Source organism: Mustela lutreola, chromosome 1 (genome assembly GCF_030435805.1).
Source record: "Mustela lutreola isolate mMusLut2 chromosome 1, mMusLut2.pri, whole genome shotgun sequence".
NCBI classification, from domain to species: domain Eukaryota; kingdom Metazoa; phylum Chordata; class Mammalia; order Carnivora; family Mustelidae; genus Mustela; species Mustela lutreola.
The window spans coordinates 273,451,772-273,468,374 of NC_081290.1; the positions used below are offsets into that span (position 1 = coordinate 273,451,772).

Below are 16,603 nucleotides of genomic sequence, written 5' to 3' on the forward strand. Positions count from 1 at the left end.
AATGCCATGGTCTTATTTTCTACTGTTTTCTTGCTCTGAATACTAGTTTCTCAGTGTTTTCAGGTCAATGACTTTATTTAATCTTAAAAATTTTTTCTTTGCTAAAAATTATACCTATTTACTATTTACAAATTGACTTTCTGATAAACATAATGAAATGATTGCTACAGTTAAGTTAATTAACATATTTATCTCCTCATATAGTTATTTATTTATTTTTTTTTATTTGGATGAGAACTCCTGTATCTGCTCTCAGGATATTTCATGCTTCAGCCTGTGCCCTCACCTGATGATGTCTGACATATACTGTTTTCTTTCCATCTGTTTATCCCCCCTTTTTTTCTCCTTTTTTTTTTAAATTTAAAGATTTTATTTATTTATTTAGAGAGAGAGAACATGAGTGGAGTGGAGGGGCAGAGGAGAGAGAGAAGCAGACTCCCCACTGAGCAAGGAGCCTGATGTAGGACTCCATCCTAGGACCCAGGGATCATGCCTGAGCTAAAGGCAGACACTTAACTGACTGAGGCACCCAGGTGCTCCCCTCCCCAAGTTTTTTAAAATAGGTTTTATTTATTTGAGAGGGAGAAGGAGAGAGAGAGAGAGAAGGAGAGAGAGAGAGAGACATTCATTTTTTCTGTTGATTGAGTTCCTTGCTGCTCAGGTACACTTACTTTTTCAAAAGAACATTTCTTGAAAATCTCAGAGATAAAGGGAAATGCAATGAGGATAGATTTTGTAGCAGAGAATCAAGATGTTCATATTATTTCTTTCTTATTTCTCATGGCTGATATGTGGTAGAAAAAAATTCTGAAGACAACACTTTAGAGAATAACGTTTTGCATCATAGGACATTGTTAGCATGAGTATATGTTATGTTCTGTGCATCTTCTGTATCGTCTGTAGTGTGTGTAGATGTAGAAGAGTAATGATCTGTTCCTGGGGATAACTCTTGTTACAATATTTGGCTACTGATTACCAACCTAGAACCAGAGCAGCCAGACTGTCTGGCCATACAATGCTCTCAGAGGACAAGCTCCGAGTTTGGGATCTCCAGTAGTTTGGTTAGTGGGGCAAGAGATGGGAAAGTAGTAGTGAATGATGGAGACAAACTAATAAGTTGAATTCTCTCCAGAGGATTTGAGCACTTGTCATTCAGACATGGCCATTGATGCTGAAGTCCGGTGAAAGAATCTGACCTGGGTTGAAGACTGGTATAACTAAGTGAAAAAAACCATACTCAGGACCTTTTGGAAAGGGAAGAATTATCAGTGGGGAGATGTTTCCTGAGGCAGAGACAAAGGGAAACAAGGAGGTTAGGAGTACAGGTGTGTCATGGCGATTCCCCAATAGAAGAGAATTGCAGTGAAGAGGGTAAAAGTGTAGGTTAGAAACCAGAATGGCTCCTCAAATTCAGATCATCTGATGAATTAGAAAGAATCCTGGCTGAAGTCAAAAAGCCTGGTTTGGAGGCCCAGAATTCACCAGATGTGTGATCCTGGTGCATAGCCATCTCCCTGAGCCTTACTTTTCTAATATACAAACTCATTAGATTGCTAATATTTAATCCTGAATGAGTATTCAGGATTAGCATACATATGGGCCAACCGAATGAGTTGGTGATTAGTATATTGTAACGTGGGTTGCACTGTGTAATGTGTTATAAATGAGGTGAATCGGTTATAATCAATGTTTGTTTTATTGCAGGTCTCACATGATCTTGTGTCCAGAACACCTAATTGGATTCCATGGCGAATACAAATAATGTGACTGAGTTAATTATCCTTGGTCTTTTCCAGGATCCAGAGGTGCAGAGAGTATGTTTTGTGGTGTTTCTTCTTGTGTACCTGGCCACAGTGGTGGGCAATGGTCTCATTGTCCTGACAGTCAATGTCAGTAAGAGTCTGCATTCCCCCATGTACTTCTTCCTTAGCTACCTGTCCCTGGTGGAGATCACTTACTCCTCTACTGTTGTCCCTAAATTCATCACAGACTTACTTGCCAAGATTAAGACCATTTCCCTGAAGGGCTGTGTGGCTCAGATATTCTTCTTCCACTTCTTTGGGGTCACTGAGATCTTCCTGCTCACAGTAATGGCGTATGACCGCTATGTGGCCATCTGCAAACCCCTTCACTATACAACCATCATGAATCGATCTATGTGTCGCCTTCTGGTGGCTGGCTCCTGGCTCGGTGGCTTTTTTCACTCCATGGTTCAGATTATTATCACTCTCCAATTATCTTTCTGTGGTCCCAATGTGATTGACCACTACTTCTGTGACCTCCATCCCTTATTCAAGCTTGCCTGCACTGATACTTCTGTGGAAGGGGTTATTGTATTGGCCAACAGTGGATTATTTTCTATCTTCTCCTTCCTCCTCCTGGTGTCCTCCTATATTGTCATCCTGTTCAACTTGAGGAATCATTCTGCGGAGGGGAGGCGCAAAGCTCTTTCCACCTGTGCCTCTCACATCATGGTGGTCCTCTTGTTCTTTGGACCTGCCATCTTCCTCTACATGCGACCTCCCTCCACCTTCACTGAGGACAAACTGGTGGCTGTGTTCTACACGGTTGTCACCCCCATGCTGAACCCCATCATCTACACACTCAGAAACGCAGAGGTGAAAAATGCAATGAAGAAGCTGTGGGGGAAAAAGTGAACTCAGGGATGGAATAAATATGAAAACATAAAAAAATTGTCATGTATAGGGAGGCCAAATATGCATTCTGATTTTAGTCAACTATGAGGAATTGAGGAAAAATTAACCTATTCATATTTTTCTGTTGTATTTAGATGAGCCCCTCATATTCCATTGTACTAATCATAAGTGCACTAATTCACTGATGTCTGTATTTTGGAGAACATTTTGGAGAAGATCACCTAGACTGGAATTCCCACCTTATCATCTTCTACCTGTGCAACCTTGGGTTTATTCATTTTGCCTCTTGGTGTTAGCATGCCACTGTGTGTGGAAAGTCTGTGGCACTTGGAGACAGAAGTTTATGTTTTGCTTTGTCCTTGTCTTCTGATGTTGTGAGGTCTTGTGGGAGTCCCAGGAAGGCTTGAATACTTCATTAGGGACCCTACTTATTAACCTGATTCTAATGCCTGGAATTCCATAGTAGGAACTTTATGGAATATGGCAAAGTAGGAACTTTCATAGGCATAGGATTTTGTTAGAATAGAAATGTCTCGGGCCACTTGGATGGCTCAGTGGGTTAAGCCTCTGCCTTTGGCTCAGGTCATGATCTCAGGGTCTTGGAATCAAGCCCCGCATCAGGCTCTCTGCTCAGCAGGGAGCCTGCTTCCCCCCCTCTCTCTTGCCTGCCTCTCTGCCTACTTGTGATCTGTTTGTCAAATAAATAAATAAAATCTTTTAAAAAAAAGAATGGGAATGTCTCTTGGATGTGAAATACAATGAAGCTATTATTAACCATTAATCTGGACAATTTTAGAAGATGCTTTTCTTTTTAGCTAGTTGCTATCTGGGCACCGAGGTATTGCTTAAGCCAAAACTAGCTCATTGCCTGTTTCTGTATGTTTTGTATGGCCTACAAACCAACATGGTTTTTACACTTAAAAGAATCAAAATAGAGATGAGCACTGGGTGTTATATGAAACTGAAAAATTATTGAAAACTACATCTGAAACTAATGATATACTCTAAGTTGGCTAATTGAATTTAAATAAAAAATCAAAGTAGAATAATATTTGTTGATATATCAAAGTTATATGAATGTAAAACTTTAGTGTCCATAAATAGGTATTGGACTACAATTGTACCACCTATTTTACTTTTTCTCCATGGTAGCTTTTGTGTATAGTGGAATGGTTGAGTTCGGAGAGTGTATGGTCTGCAAAGCCGAAAATATTTACTAGTCACTGTTTTCCAAAACAGTTTGGTAACCCTGGCTTAAGTCATATAGCATTTATTCCCGACTCCACAGAACGTTTGGAGACCAGCATTTCTAGGGTTGCTTTGTTAATTCTGTGATGCCAAAGCACCTGGTCTGTGCATCCTCAGTTCTCTTTGCTGTCCCTTCATGGCTGCAGGATGGCTACAACATTTCTAGGTATTATATGGTCACGTGAGGGGAAGGAGGGGCTCTCATTTTATTTGGAAAATATCTCCTAGAAACTTCTCAGAACGTTTTTAATTTTTTTTCTTATTGACCAGAACAGAAATTTTTCGTATTTTTTACTGCATGTCTTTGTCTAGATGCAAAAGAGGCTGGGATGGATAGTGAACAGTGGTAAAGAGGAATGGGATTATGTTATCGGTTTAGATTAGGCACTGTGGTTCTCCTGGGCTGGGCATATTGGTATGTAAAAGAATTCATCGTTATTAGGAAGAAATATCTGCCATAGAGAGTGTTGGTAGATGGGTATCTTGGAGGATGGTGCACTTGGACACAATAGCGGGGATTTGAATTGGTGCCAGAGTGACTGAAATCTGGCTCAACCTCAGGCAAGTGAGTGGTCATTCTCTGTGATCCAGTTTCCTTGGCATGGACACTCGGGCCAAGTTCCATCATGTCCCAGTTTTCCTGTAAGTGCATCTGTTTTCATTTGTCTCTAGAGAATGAGGGCCTAAAGCCCTGGCATGAGAGTGCCTGAGGGTTGTTAATAGGAACCACACCATTCTGTAGTTCGTCAAGGTCTTGCACCCAGAGTTCTGGGCCAATTTACTGCAAATAAAGTCACCAAGCAGCAACTTGCTAATTTTCAGTAAATTTGCTAATTTACTAATTAGCAATTTGCTAATTCCCCAGCCAGAAATTTGCTAACACCAAATCTTTGATTTTTTCAGAAACGTATTTCTATTAAGCCTTTATAAATTTCATTGCACTTATGTTTTACTGAAGCCTGAGATGAGTAATAGGAATTTTTGGATATTTTACATTTCAGCATTTTGGAAATAATAAATATTAAGCATTTTATGTATGTTGGTTTCTCTCTTTCAAACGAGTTTTCAGCCCAGTCAATCGACTTTGCCATATCTTTTCGTTTTTAGATTTACCTTCTTGAGCAACGGATTTAGGTATGGGGAACAGTTGAGGAACTGTGTCTGGGCATGTTTTCATTCACTGAGGATTTGTGCTTATTTGGTTCCAGCACAAACTCACTAGAGGTGAATAGCAAATAGACATGTCAAAGAAGAGCAGAAAAGTTGTGCTTACCCCACACTCTTTATTTTGTTGAGCATGGGCATTGACATGTCCTTCCCTGCTACCTTGAAGGTCTTACACTTGATTAAAACTATCCGGAAATAGTGTCTGAAAATATTTCCGGTTTGGCATATCTCAGTTTCTCTTTTCTGTTTTATGGGTTTACAGATCTGGATTCATTGAAATTTAATTTTCTGTGTGTTTTATAATTTAGATTTTCCAAGGCTTTTTATTTAATAATAAAAGCAGTAGAATAGATCAGAAGTGGAAGCATATCATTGATAAATTAGTAGTTCGGTGAATTGGTCATTTGCCTAATACCTAAATCCTTGAGTTGGTTAATTCTCTGAATTTACTTTCTTATTCAGTTACTGGCAAACTTCTAGTTGGTGAAAAGGTTTTAGGAGGATTACTCTGCCTTAGTACTTAGTATGATGAGTGACAGAGGATAGGTACTCAACAATTACTGAATGGATAAAAGATATCAAAGTGGTGTCAACATTATCTATTTTTATCATTTGGAAAGGCTTGAGCTAGATGTGAGATAATTTGGAGCCAGAGAGGCTCTTTCTTATAAAATTTAGTTGCAACGTAGAAGTGATATTAATCTATTAGTTGCACTGAAAATAGAACAGCTTTTCAAATGCATGATAATTCCCCAAAGCCATACTTAGGGTTATGAATAGAGGAAGCATTATATTTTATATTTGCATAACATCTTGTAAATATTTCACAGCCTTCCACACCCTTTCACATCAGTTACTTCATTGGAGTCTCACAGCAATCCTGATAGGTCCGTGAAATCTAAATCATTCCCAGTGGACATTTTTGGAGCTTGAAACATCATTTAGAATAGGATTTACCTGTAAGGAACAGAGTCTAAAACAAGCTAGAAGTCAAGAACTAGACAGTTCAGGATGGAAATGGTCTCTCTTGCTTTTTCATCCTTTATAGCTTTCACTGCCATCTCGTGGCCCAAGATGGTGCTGCAGAGGCAAGAAGAGTGGCAGCATTCCTGGCTTCAGTGAAGACAAAGGGACAAAATAAATACATGTCCCCTTTCTTAGAGTTGCAAGGGAGGCTGGGTAATGTAATTTTTATTCCAGGTGGGTTTGTGCCCAGATAAAAATTCAGAGTTCCTAAAATTATAGAAGGAATGAAGGAGAAAACAAATGCTGAGAAACCTACCAGCAATCTCTGCTTCTGAATAAATTAGGCACAAGAGTTGAGCACAAACTTGGGTATTCTGACACCAGGATCAGAGGTTCCTTCCTTTGTGGTTCCCCATCCCAGCTGTTCTTTTTTTTTTTTTTAATTGAGATCTAATTTATATTAGGTGAAATGTTCAGATCTTAAGTGTACAACCCAATAAGTTTTGACAAATTTAGTGTCGGGAATATTTCCAGTTTGTCCCAACCAAGATGTAGAATATTTCCATCACCCCAGAAACTTCTCTCGTGATGCCTCCCAGGCAATCTCCACTCCCCATATGCAACTATTGATCTAATTTTTATCATCATGGAAGTTTTGCTCCTTCAAAAACTCATAAAACAGAATCATAAATCATGTATGCTATTGTGCCTGACTTCTTTCACCCAACATAATATTTTTAAAGATTCGTTGTGTCGTATGGGTGTGTGCATAAAGAATGAATTTTGGAACACTGAAAAAAAAATAAAAAAAAAAAGATTCATTGCATTGTGGGTTACAATAGTTTGTTCTTTTTGTTTGGTTAATAGTATTCCATTGTATACATATACCACAACAGAAGAAAATGTATTCTCCTGCTGGTGGACATCCAGTTTGATTTCAGTTTTTGTTTGTTTCATAACATATCTAAATCTAAATCATTCCCAGTGGACATTTTTTTCATAACAAACAAATGTCCATTCCCAGTGGACATTTGTTTCATAACAAACAAAATAAAACAAATAAAAGCTACTATACATATTTGTTGACATTCCCATAAATATATGTATATAAAAAATATATGTTTATAAAAAATTAAAAAAAAAAATGCCAATGCCCTCATGCCAAACTGAGGGACGTGAAAAAAAAAAAAAAAAAAAAAACACATAAATAGAACTTCCCTATGACCCTGCAATTGCACTCCTGGGTATTTACCCCAAAGATACAGATGTAGTGAAAAGAAGGGCCATCTGTACCCCAATGTTCATAACAGCAATGGCCATGGTCGCCAAACTGTGGAAAGAACTAAGATGCCCTTCAATGGATGAATGGATAACGAAGATGTCGTCCATATACACTATGGAGTATTATGCCTCCATCAGAAAGGATGAATACCCAACTTTTGTGCAACATGGACGGGACTGGAAGAGATTCTGCTGAGTGAAATAAGTCAAGCAGAGAGAGTCAATTATATGGTTTCACTTATTTGTGGAGCATAACAAATAACATGGAGGACATGGGGAAATAGGAGAAGGGAGTTGGGGGAAATTGGAAGGGGAGGTGAACCACGATAGACTATGGACTCTGAAAAACAATCTGAGGGTTTTGAAGGGGCCGGAGGTGGGAGCTCGGGGTACCAGCTGGTGGGTATTATAGAGGGCACGGATTGCATGGAGCACTGGGTGTGGTGCAAAAATAATGAATACTGTTATGCTGAAAATAAAAAATAAATTAAAACAAAACAAAACAAAAAAGCATAAACCAAATGAACTATTTATTTATTTATTTATTCTGCAAAATACCTTCTTGGAAGATCTATGTATAGATATATTCCTAATTCTGAACGAATCTGTGCATCATTTATAATGGTGGGGTTTGATTAGAACTGGAGAAGGGAGGGATTAACCCATAGCCAATGGGCTAATCTTTACCAGGTTAGGAAATGAAACCAACCTCTTTTTTTTTTTTTAAGATTTTATTTATTTATTTGACAGAGAGAGATCACAAGCAGGCAGAGAGGCAGGCAGAGAGAGAGGAGGAAGCAGGCTCCCTGCTGAGCAGAGAGCCCGATGTGGGGCTCGATCGTAGGACTCTGAGATCATGACCTGAGCTGAAGGCAGCGGCTTAACCCACTGAGCCACCCAGGCGCCACCTGAAACCAACCTCTTATAACAAATGAAACTTAGGTGAACGGACAGTTTTATACCACAAACATTTTTAACAAATGTGTTTCCTATAACAAATATTTATAGACTCACATTAAAAAATTATCTCCCTTAGATTTTTAAACTGTGTATTTCAATATAGAATATATTTTGGCAGATTTTCACAGAATCTCAACCTCATGATGACCTGTTAGAGAATAAATACATGTTTTACTTCAAGATTTGGAGCTTTCTTGTAATTGCGTCCTATTAGAGTCCTATATAGAGTAAGTGCAAACTCTAGGTGAATTTATTCTTTTACATTTTTTATTGATTCTGAAGTTACCTACACGGATGTACGAGATTTTATCATCCAGGTCTTGCTTCCCCTGGGGTTGTCTTCTGGATTAGGAAGGGGAAAGGTATGGCTGGCTCTCTGGGAGCAATCTTTTCTTACTTGATCATGGAGGCGTCCCCCTGGTATTTCTCAAGCAGTGCAAACTCAAGGCTTAGCTGCCAGAATTCAGGAATACCTGGGAGGCAAGTCTACTTAACTCTTATTTTAAATCAGATGGAACTGAGACTCAGTGGCTTGGTCTCAGCATTTCAAAGTCTGAGGCTACAGGGTGGGCAGATCCTCCATCCGGAAACTCCTGCAATATATGAGCTCTGGTTGGTAGCCAGGTCTTAATATTTTCCAATTGGCTACCTGAGGAACTTGCAAAAGCTGTCTATTATTCTCTGGGGATAATTTAAATCTCTGAATTCAATGCGCAAGAAAGGGAATGTTGCCATCAAGTGCATGGCATTTTACAAAGTGCTCTCACATAGTTCTGGTCTTTGCCCGAGACAAGCTAGACAAAGTAGAAGGTACTGGGATTCAGTGATGGAGAAGCTATGGTCTTGGTTCTTGGGGATCTTTGTTTTTTCAATATTTACTGACCACCTATAATGTACCAAATACTGGGCTAAAAAAGCTAGGGAATGTCTATGCCCTCCGTATCCACTGTTCATTCTATTTTTTTTTTTTAAAGTAATTTCTACATCAACGTGAGGCTAGAACTCACAACCCCAAGATCGAAAGTTGCATGCTGTACTGACTGAGCCAGCCAGGTGCCTCTCCCTACAGTCACTGAATGTTCATTCTTTCTACATTCATACTATCTATCACTGAATGCTAATGTTGGTGGTGCTTCAATTAGCACTGGAGATGGAGTATAAGCCAGCTATAATCCCTAGAAAATTCACAGTTTATTGGCGGGGGGGTTGACGGCCACAAAGCAATTACAACTTAGTGTAGAAAGTGCTGTGATTTGAAAATGTCCTGTGAAAAGAGGGCCACTGACTTTAAGGGTTTCTGGTTTCTGGGAAGAATTAAAGGCAGCACAGAGGAAGGGAACTTAAGTTCTGGGATGGGCTGGGGAATGGGAATCTACCAGTGAGGCAGGTAGTCTCTTCATGTTGCAGTTGGACATTGAATCTGTGAGAGGTTAAAGAACTTTTTAGCTATCACATAGATACCACCCCAAGAAACCTGATGTCAACATGGGAGTCTGGACTGCTAGCAGTGCTTTCTTCCTTGAATGGCCTCTTGTTAAAATTCCGCAGCTGAGCTGAGAGTTTGGTGCTGGTCTCTACTGTCTTTGTCTCTGAAGACAGAAACTCTATTGGTGATCCCCTTTTGGTGATTCCCTTCTGGTCATGGTGATCCTTGACCTGCTGAGCCTGCCCCAGTTGCTAGAGGAAGAAAGATTTGTGGTAGGAGTGGATGTCATGTCACTCTTAGTCTCAGAACCCAGGAACCTCACTGTAGGAGGGACTGTTTTGATACATACAGACCTCAGCCACCTTGGGTTAAGTCCAGCATGACTGAGGACAGTGTGCAAATCAGTCAGTGCACAATATTGGTGATGCCACAAGGTGTTGGAAGGCTGGATGTGGAGAAGATTGTGTCAGAGAATATGTGTGCCGTCTGGCCAGAGGGTGTTTTGTGTTTCTTTTGCCACTAGGGGACATATGATAGGAGGTATTAGTGAAGAGAAGAACGGTGTATGGATGGAACTAGATCCTTGGAAAGGGATGAGGTCACCAAGTGACCAAGTAGAAGGAGGGAATTAGAAGGAGGAAAAATAAGAATGAATGCTGAGAGTCAAGAGACATTTTTTCTGGTCTGAAGGGTAAGTGGAGAGGTTAGAATGATATTCTGCAAACCAAGAATGGACAGAGAACAAAAGGAAGTGGGAGGGAGAGAAGCTGCTGGCAAAAGACAGCTAAAAGCATTTAAAAGCCATACAGAGACCTGTAACATGGAAATAGCACCACTGTCCTTGCTGCCACCATCATCCAAGGAGGCATTCGTCTCCTAATAGGTGCCCCTTCTGCTGGTCTGCTCACACTAGTCCAACTTCTACATACAAAGTGACTTTACTTCCCAGTTGACTAATATTCCTGATGAGTCTCCATGGTCTGCAGGATAAACCCCCAAGTGCATAACCATCCCTCAGGAAGTGGTAATAAACTCTGCCTCTAGTTTTATCTTTGCTCTTCTGCCCTTTACCTCAGCTACAGTTGGGTGGATTTTCGTGGCTTTGTACACTCTTCTTACTTTTTGGAATGATCTTCCCTTCTTCTATACTTAAACTAACTTCTACTTATCTTTTAATATCCAGCTCACAAACTTTTCAGATTTGCAAGGGATTATTATGTAATTCATGCACTTGATGAAGCAGTCTTTTGTTTCATTTCAGATCACCCTACCCTAATCATTGCCTCCTCTGGTGACTTCATGGCTAATACACACAATGTGACTGAATTCATTTTCCTGGGACTTTCTCCCAATCAGAAGGTGCAGAAACTTTTCTTTGGGCTATTTCTGCTTTTGTACTTAGCAGTTGTGCTGGGGAATTTCCTCATTGTGCTCACGGTCATGACCAGCAGAAGTCTTGGTTCCCCTATGTACTTCTTCCTCAGCTACCTGTCCTTTGTGGAGATCTCCTACTCCTCAACTATAGCTCCCAAACTCATCAAGGATTTGCTGGCTAAAAGGAAAGCAATTTCTCTGTGGGGCTGCATGACACAGCTTTTCTTTATGCACTTCTTTGGTGGCACTGAGATCTTCCTGCTCACTGTGATGGCCTATGACCGCTATGTGGCCATTTGTAGGCCCCTCAACTATACCACTATCATGAACCGGCAGGTATGTGCTGTCCTGGTGGGAATGGCATGGGCTGGGGGCTTTGTGCATTCCTTTGCCCAAATCCTTTTAATCTTTCACTTGCCCTTCTGTGGTCCCAATGTGATTGACCACTATTTCTGCGACCTCCTTCCCCTGCTCAAACTTGCCTGCTCTGACACCTTCCTAATTGGTCTGCTGATTGTTGCCAATGGAGGGACTTTGTCTGTGATCAGCTTTGTGATCATCTTAGCCTCCTATATGGTCATTTTGCTCCATCTGAGGACTCGAAGCTCTGAGGGGCGGAGCAAGGCCCTCTCCACCTGTGGGTCACATATCACTGTGGTTACCTTGTTCTTTGGGCCATGCATCTTCATCTATCTAAGGCCTTCTACCACCTTGTCTATAGACAAGACAGTGGCTGTATTCTACACAGTGATCACCCCACTCCTCAACCCTGTCATCTACTCCTTGAGAAATGCCGAAGTGAAGAAGGCCATGAAGAAGCTGTGGATCAGGACAATGAAGCTAGATAAGAAATAGAGGCCAAGTCTTGGCATTGATCGTGTGTGTGGAGGGGTGCTGAGTCCAAACTGAAGGGGCAGAATGAGATGAAGGAAAGTTCCCAGGGCTTTTATCTCTAGAGTAATTGTTGTTTCTAGAGTAATTCTAAGAGTCTCATCTTCAGAAACTCTTCTAATCACTTTTAAGATAATTCCTCTTATGGATGTTCTGTAACTTGATTAGGCATTTTATGTTAGATGTTTAGGTTGTTTCTAATCTTTTTCTGCTATAAATAACACTATGGGAGTATTTTTTTTTTAAAGATTTATTTATTTGGGAAAGAGTAAGGGTGAGGGGGAAGAGCGTAGAAAGGAGAGAGAGAGAATTCTTGAAGGAGATCCTGCTCTGAGCGTGGAGCCCAATGCAGAGCTTAATCCCAGGACCCTGAGAACATGACCTGAGCCAAAATCAGGAGTCGGATCCTTAACGGACTGAGTCACCCAGCAGCCCCACTGTGGAAGTATTCTTTTTTTTTTCTAATTTATTTATTTATTATTATTTTTTTAATAAACATATAATGTATTTTTAAAAATTTTTTATTTCTTTTCAGCATAACAGTATTCATTGTTTTTGCACCACACCCAGTGCTCCGTGCAATCCGTGCCCTCTCTAATACCCACCACCTGGTTCCTTCACATATAATGTATTTTTATCCCCAGGGGTATAGGTTTGTGAATCACCAGGTTTACACACTTCACAGCACTCACCATAGCACATACCCTCCCCAATGTCCATAACCCCACCCCCCTCTCCCAACCCCCCTCCCCCCAGCAACCCTCAGTTTGTTTTGTGAGATTGAGTCACTTATGGTTTGTCTCCCTCCTGATCCATCTTGTTTCATTTATTCTTCTTCTACCCCCCAAACCCCCCAAACTCCCTATGTTGCATCTCCACTTCCTCATATCAGGGAGATCATGTGAGAGTTGTCTTTCTCTGATTGACTTATTTCACTAAGCATGATACCCTCTAGTTCCATCCACATCGTTGCAAATGGCAAGATTTCATTTTTTTGATGGCTGCATAGTATTCTGTTATGTATATATACCACATCTTATTTATCCTTTCATCTGTTGATGGACATCTAGGTTCTTTCCATAGTTGGGCTATTGTAGACATTGCTGTTAGAAACATTCAGGTGCACGTGCCCCTTTGGATCACTGCATTTGTATCTTTGGGGTAAATGCCCAGTAGTGTGATTGCTGGGTCATAGGGTAATTCTATCTTCAACTTTTTGAGGAACCTCCCATGCTGTTTTCCAGAGTGGCTGCATCAGCTTGCATTCCCACCAACAGTGTAGGAGGGTTCCCCTTTCTCCGCATCCTCACCAGCATCTGTCATTTCCTGACTTGTTAATTTTAGCCATTTTGACTGGTGTGAGGTGGTATCTCATTGTGATTTTGATTTGTATTTTGTGGAAGTATTCTTGAACAGAATTCTGAAATTCTATTAGACTCACCTGTTATAGTAAATTTTCTGTGCTAAGAGGTATAATGATTTTTTATGTAGAGTGTTAAATTGATTCTATGAAAGATTGTAATAACCTTCCTTGTGAAAGTGCTCTTGACAACTTGAAAGTTGTCATTAAACACTTTCTTGATGGGAAACAAGATTTTACATAGTTTCAAAGTATCCCTCCACAAGATACTTACTAATTGCAAAAGGCAAAATATAACCCTATAGTAGAGAAAACTGGAAGAACGTCCTTTAAATAATTACTCAAGTAAACATCACTAGTATTGAGACTGGAGAGGCACATAATATAAATACTGTGGTTTTCTTACCCAAAATATATCATCCGAGTCTAACCATGACAAAGGCAAACCCCAATTGAAAAACATTCTGCAAAATTAATAGCCTGCATTCTTCAAAAGTATGAACAAGAGATTGAAGACTTAAAGATTCTGAATACAGCTATAGATAATTTAATGAGACCTGTGATCCTTGATTGGATTCTGTACTAAATGAAGGTCATTAGGGAGCACAAGTTGTGAAGATGAGATGATGGACTTGTATCAGAGTTAGTTCCTGATTCTGATCACTGTAGTGCATGTATGTCAGAGAATGTCCTCAGATTGGAAATGGGCATTATTATGTCATCAACTTTGAAACATTTCAGAAAAATTCTGTTTGCCTACCTATCTATGGAGAGAATGAATGATAAAGAAAATTCGGCAAAATATTAATATTTGGGGAATTTGGTTATAGGTATACAATAATTCTTTGTGTTATTGGAACTTCTTTTATGTTATATAAATGTTATGTTATGTAAATCAGAAATTATTTAAAAATTTTTAAAATTTATTTTTGGCATAACAGTATTCATTATTTTTTCACCACACCCAGTGCTCCATGCAATCTGTGCCCTCTATAATGCCCACCACTTGGTACCCCAACCTCCCACCTACCTGTCAATTCAAACCCCTCAGATTGTTTTTTAGAGTCCATAGTCTCTCATGGTTCACCTCCCCTTCCAACTTCCTCCAACTCCCTTCTCCTCTCTAACTCCCCATGTCCTCCATGCGATTTGTTACACTCCACAAATAAGTGAAACCTTATAATTGACTCTCTCTGTTTGACTTATTTCACTCAGAATAATCTCTTCCAGTCCCGTCCATGTTGCTACAAAAGTTGGGTATTCATCCTTTCTGATGGAGGCAGAATACTCCATAGTGGATATGGACCACATCTTCCTTATCCATTCATCCGTTGAAGGGCATCTTGGTTCTTTCCACAGTTTGGTGACCGTGGCCATTGCTGCTATAAACATTGGGGTACAGATGGCCCTTCTTTTCACTACATCTGTATCTTTGGGGTAAATACCCAGGAGTACAATTGCAGGGTCATAGGGAAGTTCTGCTTTTAATTTCTTGAGGAATATCCACACTCTTCTCCAAAGTGGCTGCACCAACTTGCATTCCCACCAACAGTGTAAGAGGGTTCCCCTTTCTCCACATCCCCTCCAACACATGCTGTTTCCTGTTTTGTTAATTTTGGCCATTCTAACTGGTGTAAGGTGATATCTCAATGTGGTTTTAATTTGAATCTCCCTGATGGCTAGTGATAATGAACTTTTTTCATGTGTCTGATAGCCATTTGTCTGCACAGCAAAGGAAACAGTCAAAAAAACAAAGAGGCAACCCACGGAATGGGAGAAGATACTTGCAAATGACAGTACAGACAAAAGGTTGATATCCAGGATCTATAATGAACTCCTCAAACTCAACACACACAAAACAGACAAGCATATCAAAAAATGGGCAGAAGATATGAACAGACAGTTCTCCAATGAAAACATACAAATGGCTATCAGAAATTATTTAAAAATTTAAAATTAAAATATTTTGCAAGTTAGATAGCTTATTGTTTAGTTTATTCTGTGTGAGTGTGTGTGTGTGTGTGTGTGTGTGTGTGTGTGTAGGAATATTTTATATTTAGTTGGCTTTGAGTCTTATTTATAAAGTTTGTGGTAATCACCAAATGGCTGCACCATCATTTATGAAAGTTGTCTACTGATAAGTATTTGGACTGTTTTTAAATAATGTTACAGTAACTAACCTTGATTTAAGTTTGTGCAACCAAACTAGGATTTATTTCCAGAAATGAAACTGCTTGTTCAAATGTGGGAATTTATAAAGGGATAGATAATATCAGATTGCCCTTCATAAAATGTGTACTCATTTGTACTCTCAACAATTTTGTCCTTCCCATGAAATATTTTGTTAAATTTGTTAATGTAATAGTTGAAAAAATGGTAGATCCAAAAATTTTAATTTACACTTCTATTATTTCTGAGGTTGGGTGTATTTTTATATATTTAAAAGCCATGTATTTTCTGTAAACTGCTTCTATCATTTTCCTATATTTAGATTGTAGTCCATTTTATTATGTTCCAAGGACAGGTTATATATAAAGATTTGCCCTTTCTGATATGAATTGTAGATTCCCTCCACATGTCATTTTTTTTTTTTACTTTGTTTATTGTGTTTGTGTTCTGATATATAAAAGTCTGTTTTTTTGTGTAGTTAATTATCATTATATCCCTTTGTTGTTTCTAGAATAGCCAGGACTGCACTGTTTCTTGTATTGGAGCTTTAAAAATGCTTTCATATCTTAAAGGCTAGTTCCTTCTTGTTGTTCTTCTTTTTCAAAATTCTGCTGGATACTGTTTCTTCACATGAACTTTAGATTTAGTTTTACTTCTCTTCCTATTCTATATCCTCATGAGAATTTAGGATTGACATCATATTATATTCATAATAAGTATTTAGAAGGAATCATAATCTTAATGATGTGAGTCTTCCCATCCAAAACCATGGTTTGTCTTTCTGTTTGTGGATGTCTTCTTTTGTGTTCTCCAGTAGAGTTTTAAAGTTAAAAAATATTTAAAACTGTGTTATTTTAATTTCTAGCTATCTGAGATATAATTGGTATAACACTGAATATAACATATTCAGATAATATAACACTGAATAAGTTTAAGGTATACAATGTGATGATATAATACACACATATATTGCAAAATGATTGCTAGAATAAGATTAGCTTACACTTTTATCACCTCACATAATTGCCTTTTAAATGGAGAGAACATTTAAGGTCTATGTTCCTAGAAACTTTTAAGTATATAATAAACAGCATTATTAACTGT

General features: G+C 39.1%; 2 protein-coding genes across 2 annotated transcripts; both read left to right on the plus strand.

The window, feature by feature from the left end:
• Nucleotides 1–1,745: 1,745 nt before the first annotated feature.
• Nucleotides 1,746–3,304, plus strand: LOC131822184 (olfactory receptor 4B1-like). Its single transcript, XM_059158622.1, has one exon. The coding sequence runs from the start codon at nt 1,746–1,748 to the stop codon at nt 2,655–2,657; it is 912 nt and encodes a 303-aa protein (XP_059014605.1). The 3' UTR covers nt 2,658–3,304.
• A 7,700-nt stretch (nt 3,305–11,004) lies between these two features.
• On the plus strand, nt 11,005–11,934 carry LOC131822191 (olfactory receptor 4X2-like). Its single transcript, XM_059158634.1, has one exon. It carries the CDS (start codon nt 11,005–11,007, stop codon nt 11,932–11,934), a length of 930 nt encoding a protein of 309 aa, XP_059014617.1.
• Nucleotides 11,935–16,603: the final 4,669 nt, after the last annotated feature.